General features: G+C 39.9%; 1 protein-coding gene across 4 annotated transcripts in view; it reads right to left on the reverse strand.

Moving 5' to 3' along the window:
* Positions 1 to 27,060, reverse strand: part of ilrun (inflammation and lipid regulator with UBA-like and NBR1-like domains) — a 130,326-nt gene that overhangs the window by 78,735 nt on the left and 24,531 nt on the right. For all 4 annotated transcript variants that reach the window (XR_011889091.1, XM_072278537.1, XM_072278539.1 and 1 more), the window contains exon 2: positions 973 to 1,127. Coding sequence is in view for 3 of the 4 variants with exons in the window: in XM_072278537.1 (XP_072134638.1) it covers positions 973 to 1,127 (155 nt within the window). In the remaining variant the exon portion in view is untranslated. The remainder of the gene's footprint in view (positions 1 to 972; positions 1,128 to 27,060) is intronic.

The following is a 27,060-nucleotide window of genomic DNA, read 5'->3' on the forward strand; positions in this document are numbered from 1 at the left end:
AGGTCCTTAGAAACGCTTCTGTAGCCTTTTCCAGCTTTATGCATCTCTACCATTCTTCAAGGTCCTCCAAAAGTTGAAATGATCAAGGCATGGTACACATAAACAGATCTTTCTTGAGAAGAATAGGCTCTGTCAGAAACCTGACTTTGTGCCTTTACAAACTCTACAACCCACTCCTCCAATCTCATCTCATTGATTGGAACACCTGGCTCCAAATAGCTTTTGAAGGCAGCATTATCCCAGAGGTTCACATACTTTTTTGAACCTAGACTGTTAATGTTTAAATGGTGTACTCAGCATTCATGAGAAGTACAACTGTTTGTATGTTATTACATTAGGCAGATTGTGTTTGTCTAGTATTGTGACTTAGATGAAGATCGGACCACATTTTATGAGTAACTAATGCAGAAAACCAGATAAATGCAAATGGCTCACAAACCTTTTCTAGCAAGTATACAACTAAGTATATTGTGACTGCACCTGCATAAAATTACATAGGAATATTTAAGTTTTAGAGCAAGCAAAGGCATTTCTTACAGCATTCATATAGTGTTTCTCATAACAGGACTTTTATGATTGTTGTTTAAGTTTGTGCTAGAACAAACGACTTTCAATAGCTTATTGTCTTATGTTTGAATCCGTATACTTGTAAGATAAATCCAATGTTGTAATTTTCAAGTAGTCTTCTTTATATTGCTTTGTTTACATTCTGTAATCTTATCCATCACTTCTTCACCTCTTACCCAAAAGACTTCAATAAGAATATCACAATGTAAAATAAACAAAAAAATTAATGAAACGCAGTGGACTGGTAGGATCGGTGACGATTTGCACAACATTCTATATGGTAAACATATGTAAACTTGTAAATCTGTAGATTTTAGACCACTAGACAAGGAGCAGAATTGGGCCATTCAACCCACTCAGTCTGCTCTGCAACAATGTTCAACATTATCTAAACTAAATAATTACCTGTATTCTGTATCCTCCATGTTTTGGTGAACTGAGTGTCAGGTGGTACCGATTCCCCTTCACCTATTGTAACATCTTCTACAAATGACATAGAAGGTGCATTTATATTTGGACTCTCAAAGTCGTAGTAAGCACCAATGGCAGCTTGCAAGTTCCTGAAACAGAAAAAATTTCAATTATATGAAAAAAGTTGAGGGAATAAATATACCAAAAGACATGCATGTAGTTAATTCCCTGAAAGATATATTATATATCACAAAGATGCAAGCTAGAGGCGGAACTTTAGTTAAAGACCAAGTAACACCTAAATAGTAGAAGGATAGTAAACAAAACTGTTGACAACTATTTACATATTACACTTAATGTGAAAACACAAAACAGTTAACAATGAGCAGGTGATTTTCTTTTGAAAGTTAGCATTGGTGACTGAAAATTTGATGAAAATGTGTTTTCAGCCTGCCTTTCATAGAAGATGGAGAATCAGGAGTATGCTCTAGTAATGATTAAATAAATCATGACAAACAAGAGATGATACTGAAGCAAGCAAGCAGGATTTGAGGTGTTTAGCACAACTATCTTTTTTCTTGTAACACAAAAAGATGAGACGTACGGCTCAACACTTCTGGTTTACCTATTTAAGAAGGGACTGGGAGCTGGCTTTTTATCCCTTCAACCCATTCCATTTAATCACTGATGATCTTCCATTTCAGTTGTTTGCCTTGGACAATCTTCATACCACTAACCAAACACGTCACTCTTCAACTTTCTAAACATGGGAGTATTACACATGAACCCAAGAGGGACCAATATCCTTGCATGTAGGTTTGCTTGAACTGTTCCAGGGGTTTAAACTAATGTGGCAGGGGGATGGGAATTGGAATGATAGGGCTGAGGATGGGGTAGTTGGTATACAAACAGAGGCAGTGTGTAGTGAGACTGCTAGCAAAGACAGACTGATGATGGGGCATAACTGTAGTTAACAGGATGAGCTGCAATGTAAAAGATGGAAGACAGAACCCAAAGTGGGGGGGACGGGTTACAAAACCCAAAGTGGGGGGAGGGGGGACAAAACCAAAGTGGCGGGGGGAGGGAACAAAACCCAAAGTGGGGGGAGAGGGGGGAAAGAGAGGAAAATACAAAGTTGGGGAAAGAGATGAATATCCATGGGGTGGGGAAGAGACGAATATCCATTGGGGGGGGGGGGGAGAGAAAATCCAAGGGGGGGGGGGGAGGAGAAGAGACCAAATCCAAAGGAGGCCGAACACAGGACTGATGCTATTATATTTGAATGCATAAAGTAGACAAAATAAGGTATGTGAATTTGTTGCACAATTACAGATTGGCATGTGTGATGTGGGCATCACTAAGTTGTGGCTGAAAAGAATATAGTTGGAGCTTACCATCTAAGGATACACATTATATCAAAAGGACAGGCAGACAGAGAGAGGGATAGGATGGCTCTGTTGGTGAAAAATTAATTCAAATCCTTAGAAAGAAGTGACATCAGAGCAGAAGGTGTAGAATCATTGTGGGTCAGGCTAAGAAACTGTAACAGTGAAAAGACCCTAATGGGTGTTATACACAGACCTGCAAACAGTAGCAAAGATGTGGTTTACAAATTACAATGGGAGATAGAAAATGCATGTCAAAAGAGTAATGTTACAATAGCCACGGGAGATTTCAATGTGCAGGTAGATTGGGAAAATCAGGGTGGAGCTGGATTCCAAGAGGGGGAATTTGTAGAATACCTCTGAGGTGGCTTTTTAAGAGCAGCTTGTGGTTGAGCCCCCTGGAGGTTTAGCTATTCTGGATTGGGTGTTGTGCAAAGAACTGGAATTGATTAGCGAGCTTAAGGTAAGCTTAAACCCTTCGGAGACAGTGATCATGTCATGATAGAATTCCCCCGCAAATTCAGAAAAGGAAGCTGAAGTCAGACGAATCAGTTATTACAGTGTAGTTTAGGGAATTACAGAGGCAAGAGAAAGGACATAATTGACTGGAAGAGAACACCACCAGGCAAACAACAGAGCAACAATGGCTGGAATTTTTGGAAGCAATTTGGGGATGGTACAGGATCACTACACCCCAAAGTAGTTGTATTCCAAAAGCAGGATGATGCAACAGTGGCTGATAAGGGAAGTCAAGGCTAACATAAAAGCAAAAAGGGTGAAATACAACAGCATAAGTTAGTGGGAAATGAGAGGTTTGGGAAGTGAGAATGGAATATTAAAGCAGATACCAAAAGTTTCTTCAGATATATAAAGTGTTAAAAAAAAGAAGCAAGATTAGATGCTGGAACCTGAGAAAATGATGGAGGAGTAGTAATGGGGGACAAGGAAATGGTAACAAACTGAATAAGTGTTATGCATCAGTCTTCACTGTGGAAGACACCAGCAATATGCTGGAGTGTACAGACATCAGGGAGCAGAAGTCAGTGAAATTGCCATTATGAGGAAGAAGGTGCTTAAGAAACTGGAAGGTCTGAAGGTCAATAAGTCACCTGGACCAGATGGCCTGCATCCCAGGGTTCTGAAGGAAGTATCTGAATAGATCGTCGAGATCAAAGGATTCTGGCATAGTTCCGGAGGAATGGAAAACTGTGATTATCATTCCATTCTTCAAGAAGGGAGACGCAGAAAAAAAAGAAATTATAGGCCAGTTATTCTGACCTCAGTGGTTTGGGAATCGATTGTTAAGGATGCGGTTTTGGCTTACTTGGAGGTACATGATAAAATAAGCCGCAGTCACCATGGTTTCCTCAAGGGAAAATCTTGCCTGACAAATCTGTTGGAATTCTTTAAAGAAATAACAAGCAGGATAGACAAAGGAATATTGGTGGATGTTGTGTACTTGGATTGTTAGAAGGCCTTTGACAAGGTGCCATACATGAGGCTGCTCAACACATTAAGAGCCCATGGTATTACAGGAAAGATACTAGAATGGATAAAGTACTGGCCGATTGGCAGCAGGCAGAGTGTGGAAATTGACTGCTTTTTCTGGTTGGCTGCCTGTGACTTGTGGTGTTCCACAGGTGTGTGCTTTGGGACCATTTCCTTTTATATGAAATGTCAATGATTTGGATGAAGGAATGATGGCTTTGTGGCCAAGTCTGCTGATGATACAAAAATAAGTGGAGGGGAAGGCAGTGTTGAGGAAGCAGAGAGGCTGAAGGAGGACTTCGGCACATAGGAAAATGGGCAAAGAAGTGGCAGATGGAATACAGTGTCAGGAAGTGTATGGTCATGCATTTTGGTACAAGAAATAAATATTTTCTAAATGGAGAGAAAATTCAAAAATCTGAGGTGCAACGGGACTTGGAGTCCTTGCACAGGATTCCCTGAAGGTTAATTTGCAGGTTGAGTTGGTGGTCAGGAAGACAAATGCAATGTCAGCATTTATTTAAAGAGGATTAGAATATAAAAGGATGTAACCTTCAGGCTTTATATGGTATTGGTGAGACCTCATTTGGAGTATTGTGAGCAATTTTGGATCCCTGATCTAAAAATGGATGTGCTTATATTGGAGAGGGTTCTGATATTGCTAGTCCAGGATTTTGTATGCTGTGTTGTGTGATCACTGTTTAGCATTGATTAAGCTGATTATTTGTGTGTTTAAACCAGTGTTGAACTAGTATTTGGGGAAAGTGAGCTGAGGCATAATTAAGGTACTTTATTATGCGTGCCATGGGGATGAAGATTTGGTGCAATTCAGAGGGGAGGGAGGGAACGTCAACTCAGACCATAAGAGGCCTGCGTCGCGCATTTTCATGCCTTACAAGGCGCAGATTGAAAGTCTGTGTGGGGCGCCACTCCCCACACAGACACTAGAGCAATGTGTGGTTAAGTGCCCTGCTCAAGGACACAAACATGCTGCCACAGCTGAGGCTCGAACTAGCAACCTTCGGATCACCAGAGGAACACCTTAACCACTTGGCCACATGCCCAACACAAAGAGATTATCCAAAAGTAATGCTTATGTACTGAGCGGGGTGGATATTCGAATCCCCAATGAACTGTTACTTTGAGTGCAGAGTTCCATAAAAGCACTGCAGAAAGTTACACTGATTGATGTCAGCCGGTAAGGATGCCGTGTTCAGTCAGGCTCACAATGACATGACAGAAGTTGTGCTGCCTGATAAGATTGGGGAACCAGAGAAGTGGGGCCATGAGCAGTTCATATTTTTAGAGAAGGGAGGGAAATGTAGCTGAGGGCAAAGACTTTCAAGACAAGTTGTTCTCATTTCTGCAAAGTGAGATAAAGGAGTTGTCTGATGTGAGAGGTCCTTCCAACTGTTGATTTAAGTTCTGAGCTGGTTTCGGCAATTACATCACTGGTCGACAAATGCCAAAGTGTACCTGCTGAGAGCCGAAGTTACCATATGCTGGGAGTGTTCTCTGGAGTCAAGCTCACAAATCATGGGGAAGAAGAATATGAGGCTTGAGCTGAGCAGACATCTCAGTCACTGGATTTACGGCAATGCCCAGATAATATGAAAAAGCAGAGACTGATATTAAGTTTAAAAGGTCCAGCAACTGATAAAAGTGAGGTTTCCAAAGGCAGAAGACCCATCAGACATTTCAGCTATTTACCTGCAAGTCCTGGAAGATGTGTTTGGCACTGCTGAAAGAGCAGCTGATCTTAAGGTGAAGTTTCAGGAGGAAGGAGAGAAGTTGCCTGCCAACCTATTCAAGTTGGAGAAACTGCTGCATTGTTTGGGCCACAAAGGGAGCATTCAACTGCCTGAGAGAAATTGCTTGTGGGTGGAGCATTGTCACATGACATGATTGATGTACGTATTTGAATGACCCACAAGATGAGCCCACCTCAGAGACAAGTAAGGAGAAGAAAACATGACTGAGAAGTAAAACATTTCCAAAAGCCAAGGAGCATCTTGAATGATAACCTCAGCTGCTAAGGTGACCCCTGATGTCACAGAGATAGAGCTTTTGAGGAATGGGTGAAAAATCTTTGAGCTGAATTGACTCAGTGGATGTTTGCTAATGTTGCTGAAGATAAGATAGGGCAACCTCACAGTCAGTAAACCACAGATTGGCTGGCATATGATGCACCTGGCAAACAGTGTTATGCCCATCCCCATGGTGAGATGGAGTTCCAAAGTCATGAAGACATGACTACTTTGCCGTGAGGTATTTTATTTTTGCAGTTTCTGTAAAAGCAGTGTGTCCTGCTGGTAAGAGTGTTTTGGTTTTGGCAAAAGATAAGAAGCCACATTGTCCAACTCAGGAATGTTGTGCTGGTCATGATTGTGAGATGGATAGGAAGTTTCCAGGGAGCTGGGAGGGGGTGGGAAAGAGATTTCTGAAGGACAGTAGTCAGGTTTGGGATCCATCTGGCGGGAGCTGCGGAGCAGGGCCCAAGGGAAGATCCAGCAGAATGCCATTGAAAGGAGAGTCCCCATTGCATGCAGTGCTTTGCGCAGATAAATGGCTCCAAGGATGAATAGTCAGTTCATTTGAGATGGTCTTCGAGAGAAATTCAGACTGTGGCGGGTTCTTTTACGAAGACCATAGGTCCAGCGTGTGAGAAAAGCAATATACCACCCCCCCCAACTACGCTAGAAAGGAGTTCCAATATTTCTGTGCACACTGGATTGGTTTAACTGCAACGGGCCCTTTTTTACTTTTTTCTTTTCTCTGTAACTGTAAATATGGTAAATATATTTTCTGTATAATTTTATGTTGGTGTATGACCTGTCAATTCTGGGCAACCAATAACAGGGTACAGGCAGTATTCACAGAGCATTCGCTCAAATCAAGGATCCCTCAATTGTAATATCCCAACATTCTTGTTTGGTTGAACCCCAAATCATATTCACCCTAGACATTTATTGCTTATGAAAGGAAGCCTTCCCATCGCTGAATCAAGTGGCTATCACAGATGAGCCAAGTTGTTGTATGCCACTCCCCTCCCCAGTGAGAGGGTTACATTACCAAAGTTAGGGGTTAAAAAAAATTCATTCCCTGCTCCGTTTATCTTTTGTGCTGTTAGTCTAGTTAGAGATGAATACGTGACTATACTCATTTACTTCCACCATGCCTGAACCCACCTGACATATTATCATAACCCAAAATAAAACAAGCAACAGAAAACACAATACAGACAGAAAATCAGAATCAGAGACAGAATCAGCTTTATCATTGGCATGCGACGTGAAATTTGTTAACAGCAGCAGTTCAATGCCATACATAATCTAGCAGAGAGAAAAAAATAATGATAATAAATAAAATAATAAATAAACAAGTAAATCAATTACATATATTGAATAGATTAAAAACGTGCAAAAACAGAAACAGAATATTTCAAAAGAAGTGAGGTAGTGTCTAAAGATTCAATGTCCATTTAGGAATCAGATGGCAGAGGGGAAGAAGCTGTTCCTGAATCGTTGAGTGTGTGCCTTCAGGCTTCTGTAACTGAGTGAGGAAAGGGCATGCCTTGGGTGCTGGAGGTCCTTAATAATAGACGCTAATTTTTTGAGACACTGCTCCCTAAAGATGTTCTGGGTACTGAAGGCTAGCGCCCAAGATGGAGCTGACTAGATTTACAACCTTCTGCAGCTTCTTTCAGTCCTGTACAGTAGCCCCTCTATACCAGACAGTGATGCAGCCTGTCAGAATGCTCTCCACGGTACATTCATAGAAGTTTTTGAATGTATTTGTTGACATGCCAAATCTCTTCAAACTCCTAATAAAGTATAGCCACTGTCTTGCCGCCTTTATGATACATCGATATGCTGGGACCAGGTTAGATCCACAGAGATCTTGACGTCCAGGGACTTGTAGCTGCTCACTCTCTCCACTTCTGATCCCTCTATGAGGATTGGTGCGTGTTCCTTCGTCTTACCCTTCCTGAAGTCCACAATCAGCTCTTTCATCTTACTGACGTTGAGTGCCAGGTTGTTCCTTTGGCACCACTCCATTAGTTGACATATCTCACTACTGTATGCCCTCTCATCACCATCTGAGATTCTACCAACAATGGTTGTATCGTCAGCAAATTTAAAGATGGTATTTGAGCTATGCCTAGCCACGCGGTCATGGGTATAGAGAGAGTAGGGCAGTGGGATAAGCACACACCCGAGGTGCGCCAATGTTGATCGTCGAGGAGGATATGTTATCACCAATCTGCAGAGATTGTGGTCTTCTGGTTAGGAAGTCGAGGATCCAATTGCAGAGGGAGGTACAGAGGCCCAGGTTCTGCACTTTCTCAATCAGGATTGTGGGAATGATGGAATTAAATGCTGAGCTATAGTCGATGAACAGCATCCTGACATAGGTGTTTGTGTTGTCCAGGTGGTCTAAAGCCGTGTGAAGAGCCATTGACATTGTGTCTGCCATTGACCTATTGTACCAATAGGCAAATTGCAATGGGTCCAGGTCCTTGCTGAGGCAGGAGTTCAGTCTAGTCATGACCAACCTTTCAAAGCATTTCATCACTGTCAATGTGAGTGCTACCAGGCAACAGTCATTAAGGCAGCCCACATTATTCATCTTAGGTACTGGTATAATAGTTGCCTTTTTGAAGCAAGTAGGAACTTCTGCCCATAGAATTGAGAGGTTGGAAATGTCCTTGAATACTCTGCTAGTTGGTTGGCACAGGTTTTCAGAGCCTTACCAGGTATTCCATTGGGATCTTCTGCCTTGCGAGAGTTCACTTTCTTTAAAGACAGCCCAACATGGGCCTCCAAGACACAGAGTCATCAGGTGCAGCAGGGATCTTCACAGCTGTAGTTGTGTTCGCCCTTTCAAAGCAGGCAGAGAAGGCGTTGAGTTCACCTGGTAGTGAAGCATCGCTGCCATTCATGCTGTTGGGTTTTGTTTTGTAGGAAGTAATGGCTTGCAAACCCTGCCAAAGTTGCCGTGCATCTGATGTCGCCTTCAACCTCGTTTGAAATTGTCTCTTCACCCTTGAAATAGCCCTCCGCAAATCATACCTGGTTTTCTGGTATGGGCCTGGGTCGCCAGACCTTAATGCCACAGACCTAGCCTTCAGCAGATGACAGACCTCCTGGTTCATCCACGGCTTTTGGTTTGGGAATGTACAGTACGTCTTTGTGGACACACTCATCCACACAGGTTTTAATGAAGTCAATAACAACTACAGCATACTCATCCAGGTTCAAAGATGAATCCCTGAATACAGTCCAGTCCACCGATACAGTCCAATCCCGTCGACACTCCAGTGCTTCCCTTGTCTCTACCTTCTTGGTCCTCACTGCTGGTGCTGCAGTCTTCAGTCTCTGCCTGTACTCAGGGAGTAGAAGTACAGCCAGGTGATCAGACTTTCCGAAGTGAGGGCGTGTAATAGCACGGCAGGCATTCTTGATGGTGGTGTAGCAATGGTCCATTGTGTTGTTTCCTCTGGTATTGCAAGTGATCTGTTGATGGTAGTTGCTTAGTGATATTTTCAGACTGGCCTGGTTAAAATCTCCCAAAATGGTGAAGGCATTAGGGTGCACTGTTTCATGCATGTTGATCCCATTACACAGATTATCTGAAGCCAGCTTGACATTGGCCTGAGGTGGAATGTAAACTGCTACCAAAGTGACCCCAGAGAACTCCTGTGGTAGGTAGAAAGGATGGCACTTTACTGCTAAATATTCCAGGTCTGGTGAGCAGAATTGGGACAATATTTGTGCACCAAGAGTGATCATGAGGCATACTCCTCCATCTCTGCTTTTGGGTATAGTAAACCCGTCCATCTGGACCGCTGCATCCAGTAGAGAAGGGATTCCGTGAAACAAGAGACACATGCGGTCCTAATGTCCCTCTTTTCAGCACCCAAGCTCTAAGATCATCAATTTATTCACCAGAGACTGCACATTTGTCAGCAAGATAGTTGGCAGAGGGAGTTTAAAACCTCGTTTCCTTAAACGCACTAGTAACCCCGATCTACACCCATGCTTCCTCCAAGGTGTCCTCCGTTGGCACTTCCAACCACACTTCCGTTGGTTTTAAGCAGCGACAGTTCATTTAAGTGCATTAAGACATCTTTGTTGACAGTACTGAGCTTGGAAGTAGCTGTGATTTTTAGCTGTTTCAGGCTGAAACAGGAATATTTAATGGTATCCATTGAGTGTACTGCTGGTACTCAAGTCGCACCTGGGCACCCCAGACACACAGCTCCGAAACACAGTATTCCAAGTGGAACTTAAAACATAAGACACAGGAGCAGAATTTGGCCATTTGGCCCATCACACCTGCTCCATTATTTCATCATGGTGGATCGATTTCCTTCTCAGCCTCATTCTTCTGTCATCTCCCTGTAACCTTTCATGCCCAGACGAATCAACAACCCATCAACCTTTACCTCAGATACACTCAATGACCTTCCCATCATAGCTGCCTACAGCAACAAATTCCATAGATTCACCACCTCTGGTCCAAGACTGGAAACCATAGAACCATAGAAACTACAGCACAGAAACAGGCCTTTTGGCCCTTCTTGGCTGTGCCGAACCATTTTCTGCCTAGTCCCACCGACCTGCACACAGACCATATCCCTCCATACACCTCCCATCCATGTATCTGTCCAATTTATTCTTAAATGTTAAAAAACATCCTCTCCATATCCATTCTATCCAGGCCTTTCAACATTCGACAGGTTTCAATGGGATCCCCACTCATCCTTCTAAATTCTCACAAGTACAGGCCCAGAGCTATCAAAAGCTCCTCTTCTAACATCTCTTTTCGTGTGTGGAATCATTCTCGTGTAACTCCACTGAACACTTTACAATGTCATCACATCCTTTCTTAGATAAATGACCCAAAACTGCTCCCAATACACCAAGTGAGGCTACATCAGCCTCATAAAACCTCAGCATTACATCCTCGCTTTTATAGTTCTCATGAAATGAACACTAACATTACATTTGCCTTCCGCACCACCGACTCAACCTGCTAATTAACCTTTAGTGACTCCCGCATAAGGATCATCAAGTCTCTTTGTACCTCAGTTGAATTTTCTTCCCTTTTAAGTCTACGCTTTTATTCCTTCCACTAAAAAGTGCACAACCATGCACTTCCCAACACAGTATTCCACCTGCCACTTCCTTACCCATTCTCCTAATTTATCAGTCCTTCAGCAGCCAGAACTGATTGGAAAAGAACACTGGCAGGGATGACAGCAGAGCAGTTATGACTGGAATTTCTGGAAACAATTCAGAAAGCACTGAATATATATATATCCCAAAGAGGAAGAAATATCTTAAAGGAAAGCAGACACAACCATGGCTAACAGGGGACCTCAAAGTCAACACAAAAGCCAAAAAGAGGGCATATAACAAGAGCAAAGATTAGTGGGAAGTTAGAGGATTGGGAAGCTTTTAAAGTTGCCTTCTGCTGGTTTTTTAAAAACCAACAGAAGGCAACTAAAAAAAGTCATTAAGGTAGATACGAAATACGAAAGTACCTAGCCAATAACATTAAAGAGGATACCAAAAGATTCTTCATATATAAAATGTATAAGAGGCTAGAGTGGTTATCTATCTGCTGGAAAACAAAGCTGGAGGACAGTATCATAATGGAGAACAAAAATAGCAGGCAAACTGAATAAGTATTTTGCACCAGTCTTCAATGTGGAAGACACTAACAGTATGGTGAAAGATCCATATGTCATGGGTCAGGAAGTATGTGAAGTTATCATAACTAGGGAGAAGGTTCTTGGGAAACTGAAAGATCTGAAGGTAGATCTCTGGGATGCTGTACACCCCAGAGTTCTGAAAGAGGTGGCTGAAGAGATTGTGGAGGCTTTCGTTATGATTTTTCAAGAATCTGTTGGAATTCTTTGAAGCAGTAGCAAGCAGGATAGACGAGAAAAAAGAATCGGTGGATATTGTGTACTTGGATCTTCAGAAGGCCATTGACAAGGTGACTCACATGAGGCTGCTTAATAGGCTAAAAGATGATGGTATGACAGGAAAGATTCTAGCATGGATAAAGCAGTGGCTGACTGGCAGGAAGCAAAGAGTGGGAATCAGATGAGCCTTTTCTGGTTGGCTGCCGATGGACTAGTGGTGTTCCACAGGGGTCTGCGTTGAAACTGATTCTTTTATGTGATATGTCAATGATTTGGATGATGGAATTGATGGCTTCGTTGCAAAGTATGCAGATCATATGAACACAGGTGGAAAGGCAAGTAGCTTTGAGGAAGAAAAGAAGCTATAGAAAGACAGGCAGATTAGGAGAATAGGCAAAGTAGCAGTTGGAATACAGTCAGGAAGTATATGATCATGCACTTTGCTGGAAGAAATTAAAGTGCTGGCTAGAGAGAAAATACAAAAATCTGAGGGTAAAGGGACTTGGAAGCTCTTGTGTAGGATTCTCTAAAGGTCAATTTGCAGGTTGATTCTGGGGTGAGGAAGGCAATGATAACATTCACTTCGGAAGGACTGGAATACAAAAGCAAGCATGTAGAGTTGAGACTTTAAAAATTTTGGTGAGGCTTCACTTGGGAGAATTGTCAGCAGTTTTGGGCTCCTCAGAAAGTATGTGCTCAAACTGGAAAGGGTTTAAAGGCGGTTCATGAATGATTCCAAGATTGAACAGCTTGTTGTATGAAGAGCATTTGATAAATTTGGGCTTGCATTCACTTTAATTTAGAAGAATAAGGGGTGACGGAATTGAAACCTATTGAATGGTGAAAGGCTTTGACTGAGTGGATTTGGAAAGGGTGTTTCCTGTGGTGGAAGTCTCTAAGAGCAGAGGACATAGCCTCAGAGTAGGGGAGCATCCTTTTTGGAACAAAGAGGAGGAGGTACTTCTTTAGCCAGACAGTGGAGAATCTATGTAATTTGTTGCTACGGGCAGCTGTGGAGACCAAGCCTTTATGTATTTTTAAGGCAAAGGTTGATAAGATCCTTGATTGGTCAGAGCATGAAGGAACATGGGTGGGAAGGCAGGAAATTGAGGCTGAGAGGGAAAATGGATCAGCCATGATGAGATGGCAGAGCAGATTATATGGGTCAAATGGCCTAATTTCTCTCTCATATCTTATGGTCTTATAAATCAGCTGTTGAACAATAACAAACAATGGCAGGTTTTCAGTCTCCACCTTTTGATCAAAAGGTTACAGTGGTCTTCATTTGTATTTTACTCTTTTTTAGGCTTTTAAGCATAAAAACCAATCAGCATCGTAGACTTGTCCTGGTCTTCAATATTCATCAGCGACAATCTTCGCATTAATTTCTCTGCTGCTTCATGATCAGCAGGCACTTATTTTAATTCGTTGCCATGCCTTTTATTAAATTTCAGCAAACAGCCTGGCAAATATTCACAAATATCTTCTGTTTACAATTCATCGTGATAAATTCTTGGTTTGTGATCAGCATACTTTTAAAAAGCATATGTTCACTCCACCGTTGATGAAACATGATAGAGATCTTAATTCTTCGCTTTATCAAAATCAGAATCAGGTTTATTATCACTGGCATGTGTCGTGAAATTTGTTAACTTAGCAGCAACACATACCATTGAAGAAATAAATAAAATAATAAATAATTAAATAAATTACAGTATACATTGAAAAGATTCAAAACATGCAAAAAACAGAAATAGTATTTCTGACAGCCCTCCACACTATCCACAACACCTCCAACCTTTGTGTCATCACCAAACTTACCTCCACTTCCTCATCCAGGTCATTTATAAAAATCACAAAGAGTAACGGTCCCAGAACAGATCCCTGAAGAACATCACTGGTCACCAACCCGTCTACAACCACTCTCTGCCTTCTGTGGGCAAGCCAGTTCTGAATCCACAAAGTAATGTCTTTGAACCCCAGGAAGCGGTCAATAACTTTACTGGGTGTTTTTTTATAGGCTGCCCAATAGTAACAGGGACATCAAAGAGCAGATAAGGAAACAGATCCTGGAAAGGTATAATAATAATAATAATAATAAGAGTTGTCGTGATGGGAGATTTTAATTCCCCAAATATCGATTGGCATCTCCCTAGAGCAAGGGGTTTAGATGAGGTGGAGTTTGTTAGCTGTGTTCAGGAAGGTTTCTTGACACAATATGTAGATAAGCTATAGTTGATGAACAGCATGCTGACATAGGTGTTTGTGTTGTCCAGGTGATCTAAAGCCCTGTGAACAGCCATTGAGATTGCATCTGCCATTGGCCTATTGTAGCGATAGGCAAATTGCAATGGGTCCAGGTCAAAGCATTTCACCACTGTAGATGCAAGTGCTACGGGGTGCTAGTAATTAAGGCAGCCCACATTATCTTTCTTAGGCACTGATATAATTGTTGCCTTTTTGAAGCAAAAGGGAACTTCCACCCATAGCAGTGAGAGGTTGAAAATATCCTTGAATACTCCCGCTAGGTGGTTAGCACAGGTTTTCAGAGCCTTACCAGGTACTCCATCAGGACCTTCCACCTTGCGAGGGTTCACTTTCTTTAAAGACAGCCTAACATCAGTCACTGAGACAGACCACAGGGTCATCAGGTGCAGCAGGGATCTTCACAGCTGTAGTTATATTCTCCCTTTCAAAGTGGGCATAGAAGGCGTTGAGTTCATCCGCGTACTGCTATTAGGTTTCGCGTTGTAAGAAGTAATGTCTTGCAAACCCTGCCAGAGTTGCTGTGCATCTGATGTTATGCAGTGTTTATATATTTTATATTAATTTCTGTTCACTGCATATGTGAGATCATTTCACAGAGCTGTCTGTGATACATAGAGACCTCTGTATTGCTTGGGAACCTTCCCAGTGCCTTGTGGAATTTTCCATTTGTGATGTCATGTCGACTCAAAGAAAATTTTGGAATTTTGGATAAAGGGTACTCAGAGGCTTGAATATATTGATTATCAATTATCTTTAAAACATAGAACAACATTTTGCCCACAATCTTTGCTAACCATCTGAACTACAACATTACCAACCCCTCGAAAACCAACATTGCCGGACTAGTGTGGCACAGATGTCCTGTTGGGTCACCAGATTACAACTTCCCCACATCCATTAATGCCAGATACTATCTGGGAGAGAAAGCTTCCATGTTCTATCTGTTTCTATCCCATTAAACTGGAAGCGCATGACCATGTTACAGACCATGAACTTCAGTGATTTAATAATCTGCTGTGTTGAAAGCACAAACAAGACCACATAACAGAGACAATTAGCCAAAGAAACCCTTGAGTTTGCACAGATCTTCAATGAGTCAACACACAACAGGAGTAGATACAAGAGATGGTCCTGCTGACCCTTTCCACATCAAGTGGATCAAGTTCAGATTCAAGCAGATAGGGAAACCAAACAGCAACTCTCATTCACTTGGGCAGAAGGTGCAATGATATCCAATTGTGAATATAATAACATACAGCTTCGTGACAAGCTGTACTTAATGTGACTGCTCCACATAACAACCCTCATCCCAATACACCAGCGCTAAAAGGGAGGATCATTGTATATTAAAAATCTTTCTTTGAAAGATCCATTTTTAGTAGATGCAAAGTTGAAACATAAGCTGCATAAATGAAAATGAAAGCAAGGAAACAAAATTTAGCACAGACTGCAATTTTTCCAACTTCTGTGGTCTAAGAAATCAAAAGTCACATAACAAAAATGAATCATAAAATATTCTAAATTAAGTAAACGGCACAGGTATTGAATAATGATGCTGCATCAATGTTTTTATATAAAGAAAAAGAATAGCCTACCAAAAAACCACTACTAAAACCAGAGACACAAGTCAAAATAATGCAAGCACTTTTAATTGAAAGATGAATAAAATTATCTAATATGTGACAAGTACCTTGACCAATCCCATCCCAAGATTTTGTTTGAAGGACATAACACGTAGATATCCTAACAATCAACTCCACAATTCCGTCTGCTCTAGATTACACTACTTAAGAAAGGCCTACAGATGGAATTGAAGATCAACTGGCCAAACAGTTGCTGAAAACAAATTTCTGAAAAATTGCACAATTAAATCAGTGATAAAACACGTGGAAATTTTCAGCTGATTAAAATCAGCCAACATGAATTGAAACAGGGTAGGTGCAACCCAACAGATGACTTCTTTTTGAAATGCCTCTGCAAAAAAGTGTATATGAATAATATTAGTGGATATCTCCAGAAGCTATCTGATCAAGTTCATCCTTGAATTCCAAAAGCAAATGATTGACAGCAAATTCTTAACTGGCAAGGAAATTGGTCAATACTGAGAAGCAAAGAGCAAGTTCAATTGGCCAATCAAATGCTTACCAAGTCACTTTTTATTTTACTGACTATATCTGTTAACAATGGAAAAGAAAGCTGCAGTGGCATGCAGAAGTTTGGGGACCCCGGTCAAAATTTCTGTTACTGTGAATAGTTAAGTGAGTAAAAGATAAACTGATTTCCAAAAATCATGAAGTTAAAGATGACACATTTCTTTAATATTTTAAGCAAGAAATTTTTTACTTCCATCTTTTACAGTTTCAAAATAACAAAAAAGGAAAAGGGCTCAAAGCAAACGTTTGGGCACCCTACATGGCAGTACTTTGTAACACCCCCTTTGGCAAGCATCACAGCTTGTGAATGCTTTTTGTAGCCAGCTAAAAGCCTTTCAATTCTTGTTTGGGGAATTTTCGCCCATTCTTCCTTGGAAAAGGTTTCTAGTTCTGCGAGATTCTTGGGCCGCCTTGCATGCACTGCTCTTTTGAGGTCCATCCACAGATTCTCGATGATGTTTTGGTCAGGGGACTGTGAGGGCCGTGGCAAAACCTTCAGCTTCTGCCTCTTGAGGTAGTCCATTGTGGATTTTGAGGTGTGTTTGGGCTCATTATCCTATTGCAGAAGTCATCCTCTTTTCATCTTTGGCTTTTTTTTTTACAGATGGTGGGATGTTTGCTTCCAGACTTGGCGAGTATTTAATTGAATTCATTCTTCTCTCTATCAGCAAATGTTCCCCGTGCCACTGCCTGCAACACAAGCCCAAAGCATGATCGATCCACCCCCGTGCTTAACAGTTGGAGAGGGGCTCTTTACATGAAATTCTGCACCTTTTTTCTCCAAACATACCTTTGCTCATTGCAGCCAAAAAGTTCTATTTTCATCAGTCCACAGGACTTGTTTCCAAAATGCATCAGGCTTGTTTAGATGTTCCTTCGAACCTTTTGAATAGAACTTTTTGTCTGATTGTGTCTGATATCATCTGGAGAAGACACATCAATCAGTTGAGGACAGCAGAGTCAATTGTTAGAGATAACAGGTGTCCACAGCTGTCAGTACCACTTCCTGCAGTCCCAAAGTCAACTCTTACTGCCTCCACAGATGAGGCCCCAGAACCTGAGCCACAAGTCTCTCCTGCCAAGCAGAGTGACATCCCTTGTCAGGAAACACGTTATCCCACATGAATAAGAAAGCCTCCAAAGCGATATTAATTCTTTGGGTGTGAATGGGATAATGTAAAATTTAATATGCTGTGGATGTCTTTTTAGTAGTTGTAGTTCCTTAAAGTTGTTATAGCCAGGGGTGGTAATGGGGATGAGCTCCCACTACCTATTAAATGCTCCCAATGGCATGCGGCTCAAATAGCCTCTGACAACTAAGTCTAGCTCCTGGCTTTCACGTGTGGCTTAGCTAGCAAGCCCGGAGAACTACTGACAGAAAAAGAGGCAAAGGCGGGTAACTGGTGCCTTAAAACCAGTCATTTCAGTCAGATGGGGTTTGTCAGCCATGGTTGGCAGCTCAACAAGAAAGTAAGCTCTGACCTCAAACCTCCGCTGCCTTGCGGCTATACCCAACCATGGGGAAAGCATCGGGAATAAACCCACAGGGAAAAATCCAGAGCTGGAATCCCTAAGGGAGTCCAACATCGAGTTCAATGCTGACTGCCAACTCTGGCAGCACTTCTGGTACCAAACTGTATTGGTCTCTGCCATTCCTTTGGGTTCATTAGATGCGTGGAGACGGGGAGCTTGCTACATGGGCAATAGCTTGCTCTCCATATCTAACTGCCAAGGCTCGCACATCTCGACAGCTAGGATGTAATATCTATGGTCAGCTCTGACCGACGGAGGCCCTCACCTCATCCACACACATCTTGACCTATATATGTTTTGCATTCTTTCTTGAGTTGGAGTTTATAGCTAAGCAGGGAGGAGTGTTGTATATTTAATATTTCAGTAATATTTGAGTGATATTGTAAATATCTTGTTTGATACAGCAGCATTTGCTTAAATAATTCATTACAGGTAATATGTCGAAGTACGAGTGGCATACCATCACGCCACTACGCTATATGTGCCCACGTCACAAAGGTGAAAATGAAACCATGAGTAGATAGCTTCATGTTTTCCTTTGACTAGTTTTATGTTTTGGAATTACAAAACTTAACTTACACAAATTAAAACATGATTGGTCAGGTCAAAATATTTTTAAATGTTAATGGAAGACTTGCATTTACTCCTGCAGGGCTGATGTACAAGACGACAAAAGTTATGTTGGGGCTGTGGGAAAAAAAAAACAAACAAACCATACCTTGATTACTTTGCTTGGTAGGTCTTTTCAAATTTTATTTAATTATATATTAATTAAATTCTCCAGCTGAATGATAACTCCACTAGATCGATCAATCTTAACCACAAAAATATCATATTCACTGCTACAATTCTGTACCCACAAGAGGCTACTTCTTCCAATAGGCATGATCTAAAAACTGGAACCAGGCATTTCAAGAGTAAAGTTGAAAAGCAGTTCCACAATTCGATCCTGACAGAAATTTAGAACATGGGGGGGGGACACATCACGTGATGACATGGGATTGAATCGTGCAAATCCAGCCCTCCCGTAAAATATCAGCAAAGTACCGTTTAAACAAAGCAAAGTTAATAAATACTTTCCGAAAACTACTTATAAACTTCGCAAGACTACTTTACCATATGCCTCGTAAACCACAACAGAAGTCTGCTGTTGCGAAGTCGCCACGAGATGGGAAGAAAAAAGGGCCTACTGCAGCGATGGAGCCTTGGATTCAGGTTGGATCTCCTTCGGAGGAGACGCATTTTATATCTGGCGTAGAAGAACAAGGGAGCAATGGCAGCGGTAGCGGTCTCTAGGATGAAGATGCCGGAAATGCGCATGCGCAAATTGACGCAACTCAAACTACAAGAACCAACGGCCACTGCAAGTGAAAGTGACTCAGAGTCAGAATTGGATTCCGCAGAGAATACAGATGAAGAAGAGGAGGAAGAACTGGAAGAGACTGGAATAAAAGGAGGCGACGGAAACATAAGAGAGGCTTTATTGCAAGTAACAATTGAATTAAGAAAATTAAGAACAGAGATTAAAGACATGAAGATGTGCTATGATAAAGCTATGAAAAGACAGGACAAAATGGATAAGAAACTTCAGAAGATAGAAAGAACAATGGAGCATATTAATGATAGAGTGGAAAAAACAGAAAATGATATGCTTGTCTGGAACACGGAAAGAAATCAACTCTTGGAGAAAGTGGACGTGTTGGAAAATTTTAGTAGACGAAATAATATTAAAATTGTTGGTCTTAAAGAAGGTATAGAGGGAGATAATCCAATAGAATTTTTTTCAAAGATGGATCCCGGAAACCTTGCAAATGTGGAGGAAGACCGATCAATTGAAATTGAGCGGGAACATAGAGCTCTAAGACCAAAACCACAAGGTGACCAATATCCATGATCAATTTTAATAAAATTTTTAAGATTTCAAGACAAAGAAAGGATTCTACAGGCGGCTGCCCAAGCTGCTAAGAATAGAAAAGGGCCATTGATGATAGAAGGGAAGAAAATTTTTTTCTACCTGGACATAAGTTATGAGCTTCTGAAGAGAAGGAAGAAATTTAATCCAGTGAAAAAAGTCTTATGGGATCACGGTTATCAATTTATATTGCATTATTCTGCAACCTTAAAGATTTTTTTGGCTGGTGGAGAAAAAAGATTTTTTGACCATTACCGGAAAGCAGAGGAGTTTGTGTGAGATTCCTTGAATATTCACCAGATACAAGAACAAACCCAGGGGAGCAAGATGGATTGAAGATGAAGACTGGGTCAAGGAATAGACCTGTTGGATTTTTAAAGGCGGATGAATATATAAATATTATTAATTATATGAGGGAGGGGAAGAAAGGTTAAAATTTGAGGAATATTAGCTGAGAATAGTGACATTAATTTTTGTGTGTGTGTGTGTGTGTGTGTGTGTGTGTATATACACACACACACACAATTTTTTTGTTACGGGGAGCTGGAAGAAATACTGACCAATCGCTACGCTATTCATGTGTGCAAGCATGGCAACAGCCACGACTCGCAAAATGAAGGGGGGTAGTGTTGTGTATCTTTTCATTCACAACATTAGTAGGGGGGTATTTTGTTATTTCTCTTTTTGTATCATATCTATCTTTTATTTCTTTTTGCCTGGATGATTGGGAGGGAAACACATAGCAACATGGTGAAGTTCAAAGAGATTCCCCAAGGAACTATGAGTTGAGAAGCTAAGAAATGTTTTAGATTGGAGTAACTTTGTTAAGAATAATGACTAATTTATTGAATTTTTTGAGTTTTGATGTTAATGGGCTTAATGGACCGGTGAAAAGAAAAAGAATCTTAACACATATTAAGAAAGTGAAGGTAGATTTAGCCTTCTTACAGGAAACGCATTTAACGGAAACAGAATGTCAGAAATTAAAGAGAGATTGGGTGGGTAGTGTTGTTGCAGCTTCATTTAATTCAAAAGCGAGGGGAGTAGCAATTTTGATTAATAAAACGTTACCAATTAGAATACAAAATGTAATAACCGATTCTGCGGGGAGATATGTGATTATACACTGTCAACTTTTTTCTGAATTATGGACTTTAATGAATATTTATGCACCAAATGAAAATGATGCAAAATTCATAAAAGTAGTTTTGAATTTGGCTGATGTACATGAAAAAATATTAATAGGAGGAGATTTTAATTTTTGCCTAGACCCAGTCTTAGATAGATCAACTAAGGCTGTCACAAAATCGAAGGTAGTAAAACTAACTTTATCATTGATGAAAGATTTAAATTTGATTGATATATGGAGAAGAATTAATCCTAAAGAAAGAGACTATTCATTCTATTCTAATAGACACAAAACTTATTCAAGGATAGATCTTTTACTATTATCAGTGCATATTCAACACAGAGTGAAAAATATAGAATATAAAGAATATTGTCAGATCATTCTCCTCTACTAAAGACAATAATAATGACAGATAAGGAAGAAGTGGCTTGTAGATGGAGATTTAATTCAATATTATTAAAACGTCAAGATTTTTGTGATTTTATGAAAAAGTAGATCCAATTTCTTTTGGATACAAACTCTCATTCAGTGGATAGATAAATTTATACTATGGGATGCGATGAAAGCACACTTGAGGGGTCAGATAATAAGTTATAAATCTAAAATTAAAAAATATATGGCAGAACTGGATCAATTGGAAAAAGAGATTACAAAATTAGAAAAAGAATCTCAAAGACATATGACAGAAGAAAAACGAAGGCAACTTGTCAATAAGTTACAATATAATACGCTTCAGACATACAGAATGGAAAAAGCAATCATGAGAACTAAGCAAAGGTATTATGAGTTAGGTGAGAGAGCACATAAAATTCTTGCTTGGCAGTTGAAAACAGAACAAGCTTCCAAAATGATAAATGCAATTAGAACAAGTGTAAATAAAATTACCTATAAGCCTTTAGAAATTAATGAAACCTTCAAAAGTTTCTATTCTGAATTATATCAATCAGAATCACAAAATGATGTTAATGAGATAGAAAGGTTTTTATCACAAGCAACTCTTCCAAAATTGAATTTGGAAGAACAGAAGGGATTAGATATGCCTTTTACATTAAAAGAGGTTGAAGAAGCTTTAGGATCACTGCAACGTAATAAATCTCCAGGAGAAGATGGTTTTCCACCTGAATTTTATAAAAAGTTTAAAGATTTATTATTTCCTTCCTTTATGGAGTTAATACATCAAGCAGAAAAAGTACATAAACTCCCAGAATCTTTCTCAACAGCGATGGTAATAGTATTGCCAAAAAAAGACAGAGATCCTTTAAAACCAGCATCATACAGGCCTATTTCTTTGTTGAACACGGATATAAAATAACAGCAAAAATTTTATCGAATAGATTATCTAAATATTTACCAAAATTAATACATATGGATCAAACAGCATTTATTAAAAATAGACAATTGGCAGATAATGTAACTCGGCTACTCAGTATAATTCATTTGGCACAAAAAAGGGAGGCGATGAGTATAGTAGTAGCCTTGGATGCAGAAAACGCATTTGATAGATTGGAATGGGATTTTTTATTTAAAGTATTAGAAAAATATGGGTTAGGAACATCTTTTATAAACTGGATTAAAACTTTAAATACTAACCCTAATGCTAAAGTAGTGACAATTACTCAAATTTCAACACCATTCCAGTTAAAAAGGTCAACTGGACAAGGTTGTCTATTATCACCTGCTTTATTTGTATTGGCGATAGAGCCATTAGCAGAACTAACCAGAATTAATCCAGATATTATGGGTTTTAGAGTTAATCAGGAGGAATATAAAATTAATCTTTTTGCTGATTGTTTTGATTTACTTAACAAACCCACAGCATTCGTTACATAAATTATCTTCTAGATTGGATGAATATGGGAAAGTATCAGGGTATAAAATAAATTGGGATAAAAGTGAAATTTTACCTCTTACTAAAGGAGACTATAGCCAATGTCGATTAGCAACCCAATTTAGATGGCCGGTAAATGGCATAAAGTATTTAGGTATAAAACTTGATAATGATGTAAAGAATTTATATAAATTTAATTATTTACCACTACTGAAAAAAATTCAAGAAGATCTTGACAAATGGATGATACTACCAATAACATTAGTGGGTAGAGTCAATGTTGTAAAAATGAATATATTTCCCAGATTACAGTATTTGTTTCAAACATTACCAATACAATTGCCACAGAAATTTTTTCAAGAGTTAAATAAATGTGTGAGAAAATTTCTTTGGAAAGGTAAGATGTCAAGAATATCATTGGAAAAATTGACATGTAAATTTGAGTTAGGAGGGTTACAACTTCCAAACTTTAAGAATTATTATAAAGCAAATCAACTTAGATTTATTGCATCTTTCTTTGATGATCAAAAACCAGCATGGATTAGAATAGAATTAGATAAGATAGGAGAAAATATACCTGAAGATTTTATATATAAATGGGAATCTAAATGGATACGGGAAAAGAAAGAACCTCCTATATTAAAACATTTGATTGATCTATGGAATAGATAAATGTTGATAATAAAATGAAGAAATCTTTATTAGCAAGGAGACCTTGGTTCCAAAACAGACTTATTTCTTTTACAATGGATAATCAACTTTTATATAATTGGTACCAAAAAGGGATTAGATCTATAGGAGACTGTTATGAACGAGGTATATTGATGTCATTTGAACAACTGAAGAATAAATATAAAATATCAAATAATACTTTCTTTTGTTACCTTCAATTAAGGGCTTACTTAAAAGGCAAACTGGGTCAAACAACGGTTTTGCCAAAACCCAATGAAATTGAAATTTTAATTCAAAAAGGAAAAATTTTTAAAAATTATTTCTTGTATGTATAATTTGATTCAAAAACAGACAATTAAACAAGGAATCCACAAGTCAAAACAAAAATGGGAAATTGATCTGAATATTAATATTGATGAAACAAATTGGTCAAGACTGTCTTGACAGAATGACAAATACAATAAACGTTCCACTTAAAGTACAATATAATTTTTTTTACACCAATTATATAGAACATAGAATAGTACAGCACAGTACAGGCCCTTCGGCCCACAATGTTGTGCCGACCCTCAAACCCTGCCTCCCACATAAGCCCCCACCTTAGATTCCTCCATATACCTGTCTAGTAGTCTCTTAAACTTCACTAGTGTATCTGCCTCCACCACTGACTCAGGCAGTGCATTCCACGCACCAACCACTCTCTGAGTAAAAAACCTTCCCCTAATATCCCCCTTGAACTTCCCACCCCTTACCTTAAAGCCATGTCCTCTTGTATTGAGCAGTGGTGCCCTGGGGAAGTGGCGCTGGCTATCCACTCTATCTATTCCTCTTATTATCTTATACACCTCTATCATGTCACCTCTCATCCTCCTTCTCTCCAAAGAGTAAAACCCTAGCTCCCTTAATCTCTGATCATAATGCATACTTTCTAAACCAGGCAGCATCCTGGTAAATCTCCTCTGTACCCTTTCCAATGCTTCCACATCCTTCCTACAGTGAGGTGACCAGAACTGGACACAGTACTCCAAGTGCAGCCTAACCAGAGTTTTATAGAGCTGCATCACTACATCGCGACTCTTAAACTCTATCCCTCGACTTATGAAAGCTAACACACCATAAGTTTTCTTAACTACCCTATCCACCTGTGAGGCAACTTTCAGGGATCTGTGGACATGTACCCCGAGATCCCTCTGCTCCTCCACACTACCAAGTATCCTGCCATTTACTTTGTACTCTGCCTTGGAGTTTGTCCTTCCAAAGTGTACCACCTCACAATTCTCGGGTTGAACTCCATTTGCCACTTCTCAGCCCACTTCTGCATCCTATCAATGTCTCTCTGCAATCTTTGACAATCCTCTACACTATCTACAACACCACCAACCTTTGTGTCGTCTGCAAACTTGCCAATCCACCCTTCTACCCCCACATATATATATTACACCACAAAAAATAAATAGATTAAATTCAAGTTTATCTGATCAATGCTTTCAATGTAATCAAGAAATTGGTACTTTCTTACATTCTACTTGGTCTTGTTCTAAAATTCAACCTTTTTGGATAAATTTAAGAGTCTTATTGGAACAAATTACTGGAACTCAATTTCCACATAACCCTGTATTATTTCTATTAGGTGATATTGAAGGGATAAAACCGAAACTTAAATTGAATAAATATCAGAAAGAATTCATAAAAATTGCATTGGCAGTAGCTGAGAAGGCTATAGCAATTACTTGGAAATTTATTTTGAATCCCATGGAGCATGTGGAAACCTTCCAATATCCAGGCAGTTTTTCTTTTTTTTTCTTCTTTCTCTCTTTTCTTTTTAGGTAGGAGTATATATCAGTGGGAAGGGTTAAGGGGAGGGGGGAGGGTAGACATTATCTTTTCATGTATTCACTTTGAAAACTTGATAAAAATTATACTAAAAAATTTAGAACATCTGTGCATACAGCAATTGCTTAAAAGCAGAATTAATTTTCAATCACATTTTTGACAATAGAGGAATTTGGTTGGATGGGGAAACAAGGCAAGATAAACACAAATTAGCCATAGTTTCATTGAACTGTCCAACAGCTTTCAATAAATGAATAGCCTACTTGTGCACATCAAAAATTGTAATACTTTTTCACACCTCAGCCCACACAAACCTACTCTTCTAGTGCTTCCCAAACCTCAAATTATTGGAAAATGAATTTTTTATTCCACCAATTTTCATTGTTAGTATCCCTTTCCACAGCTAAACTTCACCTTCCATCTATCTTACTGAAACAACTCTGAATTATTCTTCCAAAAATCACATGTTCCTACACAAACCTTGTTAAATAACACATAACAAGGCACACTTAACTCTAATGTGGTGCAATTTGTTACTATCTTAAGACAAATATAACAAAGTTAGAATAGGTTATACTTTACAAATCATTGATATTTATTGTTAAATCAGTCATCCAGAACAGTGGTTCTCAACATGGGCCATATGGTCCTCCAGGAGCCAGTGCCGGTTTTTGCACGGACCACAAACAAAGAAATAATAAACTGGAGGTCAAAGGAGTTTCTGAATGAGCCATTAAATGTTTACTGTTCGGATGAAATATTACTAAAATACATAAATAAAAAGGAATGAATATATGTAATGTAATTGGAACCCTGAATTAAGTGATCAAGAAACTATGCTACACGATGCAAATGAGGCAGCAAAACAGCTCAGCGTGTGTCTGTGTGTGCATTTGGGGGGGGGGGGGGGGGGGTGGCACATCAATCACTACCTCTGCTCCTGCTAGATGACACACAAATCACCATTCATTCCCTGCAGGACGGCCCACTGAGGCCTGCTCCACATCCAGCCCCAAATCACAAACTGTAGATTAGGCAGGTCTGTCTACTGCAAGACCAATCAACGACTATGCAGAAGGAGGCTGGTTCTGCTTGCCTTACAGTGGTATGTTATAATACTTAAAAAATGTAACATAAAGGCTGCAGTGGAGTCATCTGTCAGAAATGGCTAAACTGCAAACAGGCAAAAACACGTGTAGTTATGCCATCTACCACAAATCTGAGACTGAGGCATGTTTTGAAAGGAAGTTCAATTCTTTGAGTACATGCTCTTTATTGTCAATTAGAACTTGCATAAATAATAGCACTTCAAAATGTTTACCCTCAAAAAAATTATTTTTAAAACATACTGCCTAAAAAGTTAGTTTTACACAATCAATACTGATACTTTCAAAACTGACTGATTTGGAAGTGGATGTGGGGGGGGGGGAATCAGTGGGCCACCCTTCAGGGTGTGAATGCGAAACCTTCTGATAAGATGGCTACGCATTCATACACAGCGGCCTCCTGGGGGCCAAACAAAGGGTTTTTGTCTTTTTTAAAGATTTTTATGATTGGAAGACAATTCTGGACATTGAGAACTTCATATACTGGAAGTCTACACCATTAGTAAGCTGCTCACAGGAAGAGAAGCTGGTCTTGGTGCAGAATGTGTTATTGCCTGCTACAGGAAGACATCTAAGTCAGTGCACCAAGGCATCGTGTTAGCTAACAGCGAGTGAGTGTCTTGGATATCTCTCTTACTATCCTCAGACCTTGCTGGCCACTGGTAATGTCCATTTAGATTATTTATTGATGAGACAGATGGTGCGGAGCTGCATGGCCTCGGTTGATGCGAGGACTTGGCCTCAAACCATGGGCTTGCCTGTTTCAGCAGAAACACTGGAGGTGGGGGGGGGGGGGGACCCGTCCATGCTGCGTTGGAGAGTGACCCCTCTCCGGTCAG

This window comes from Mobula birostris, chromosome 14, assembly GCF_030028105.1.
Source record: "Mobula birostris isolate sMobBir1 chromosome 14, sMobBir1.hap1, whole genome shotgun sequence".
Lineage (NCBI taxonomy): Eukaryota > Metazoa > Chordata > Chondrichthyes > Myliobatiformes > Myliobatidae > Mobula > Mobula birostris.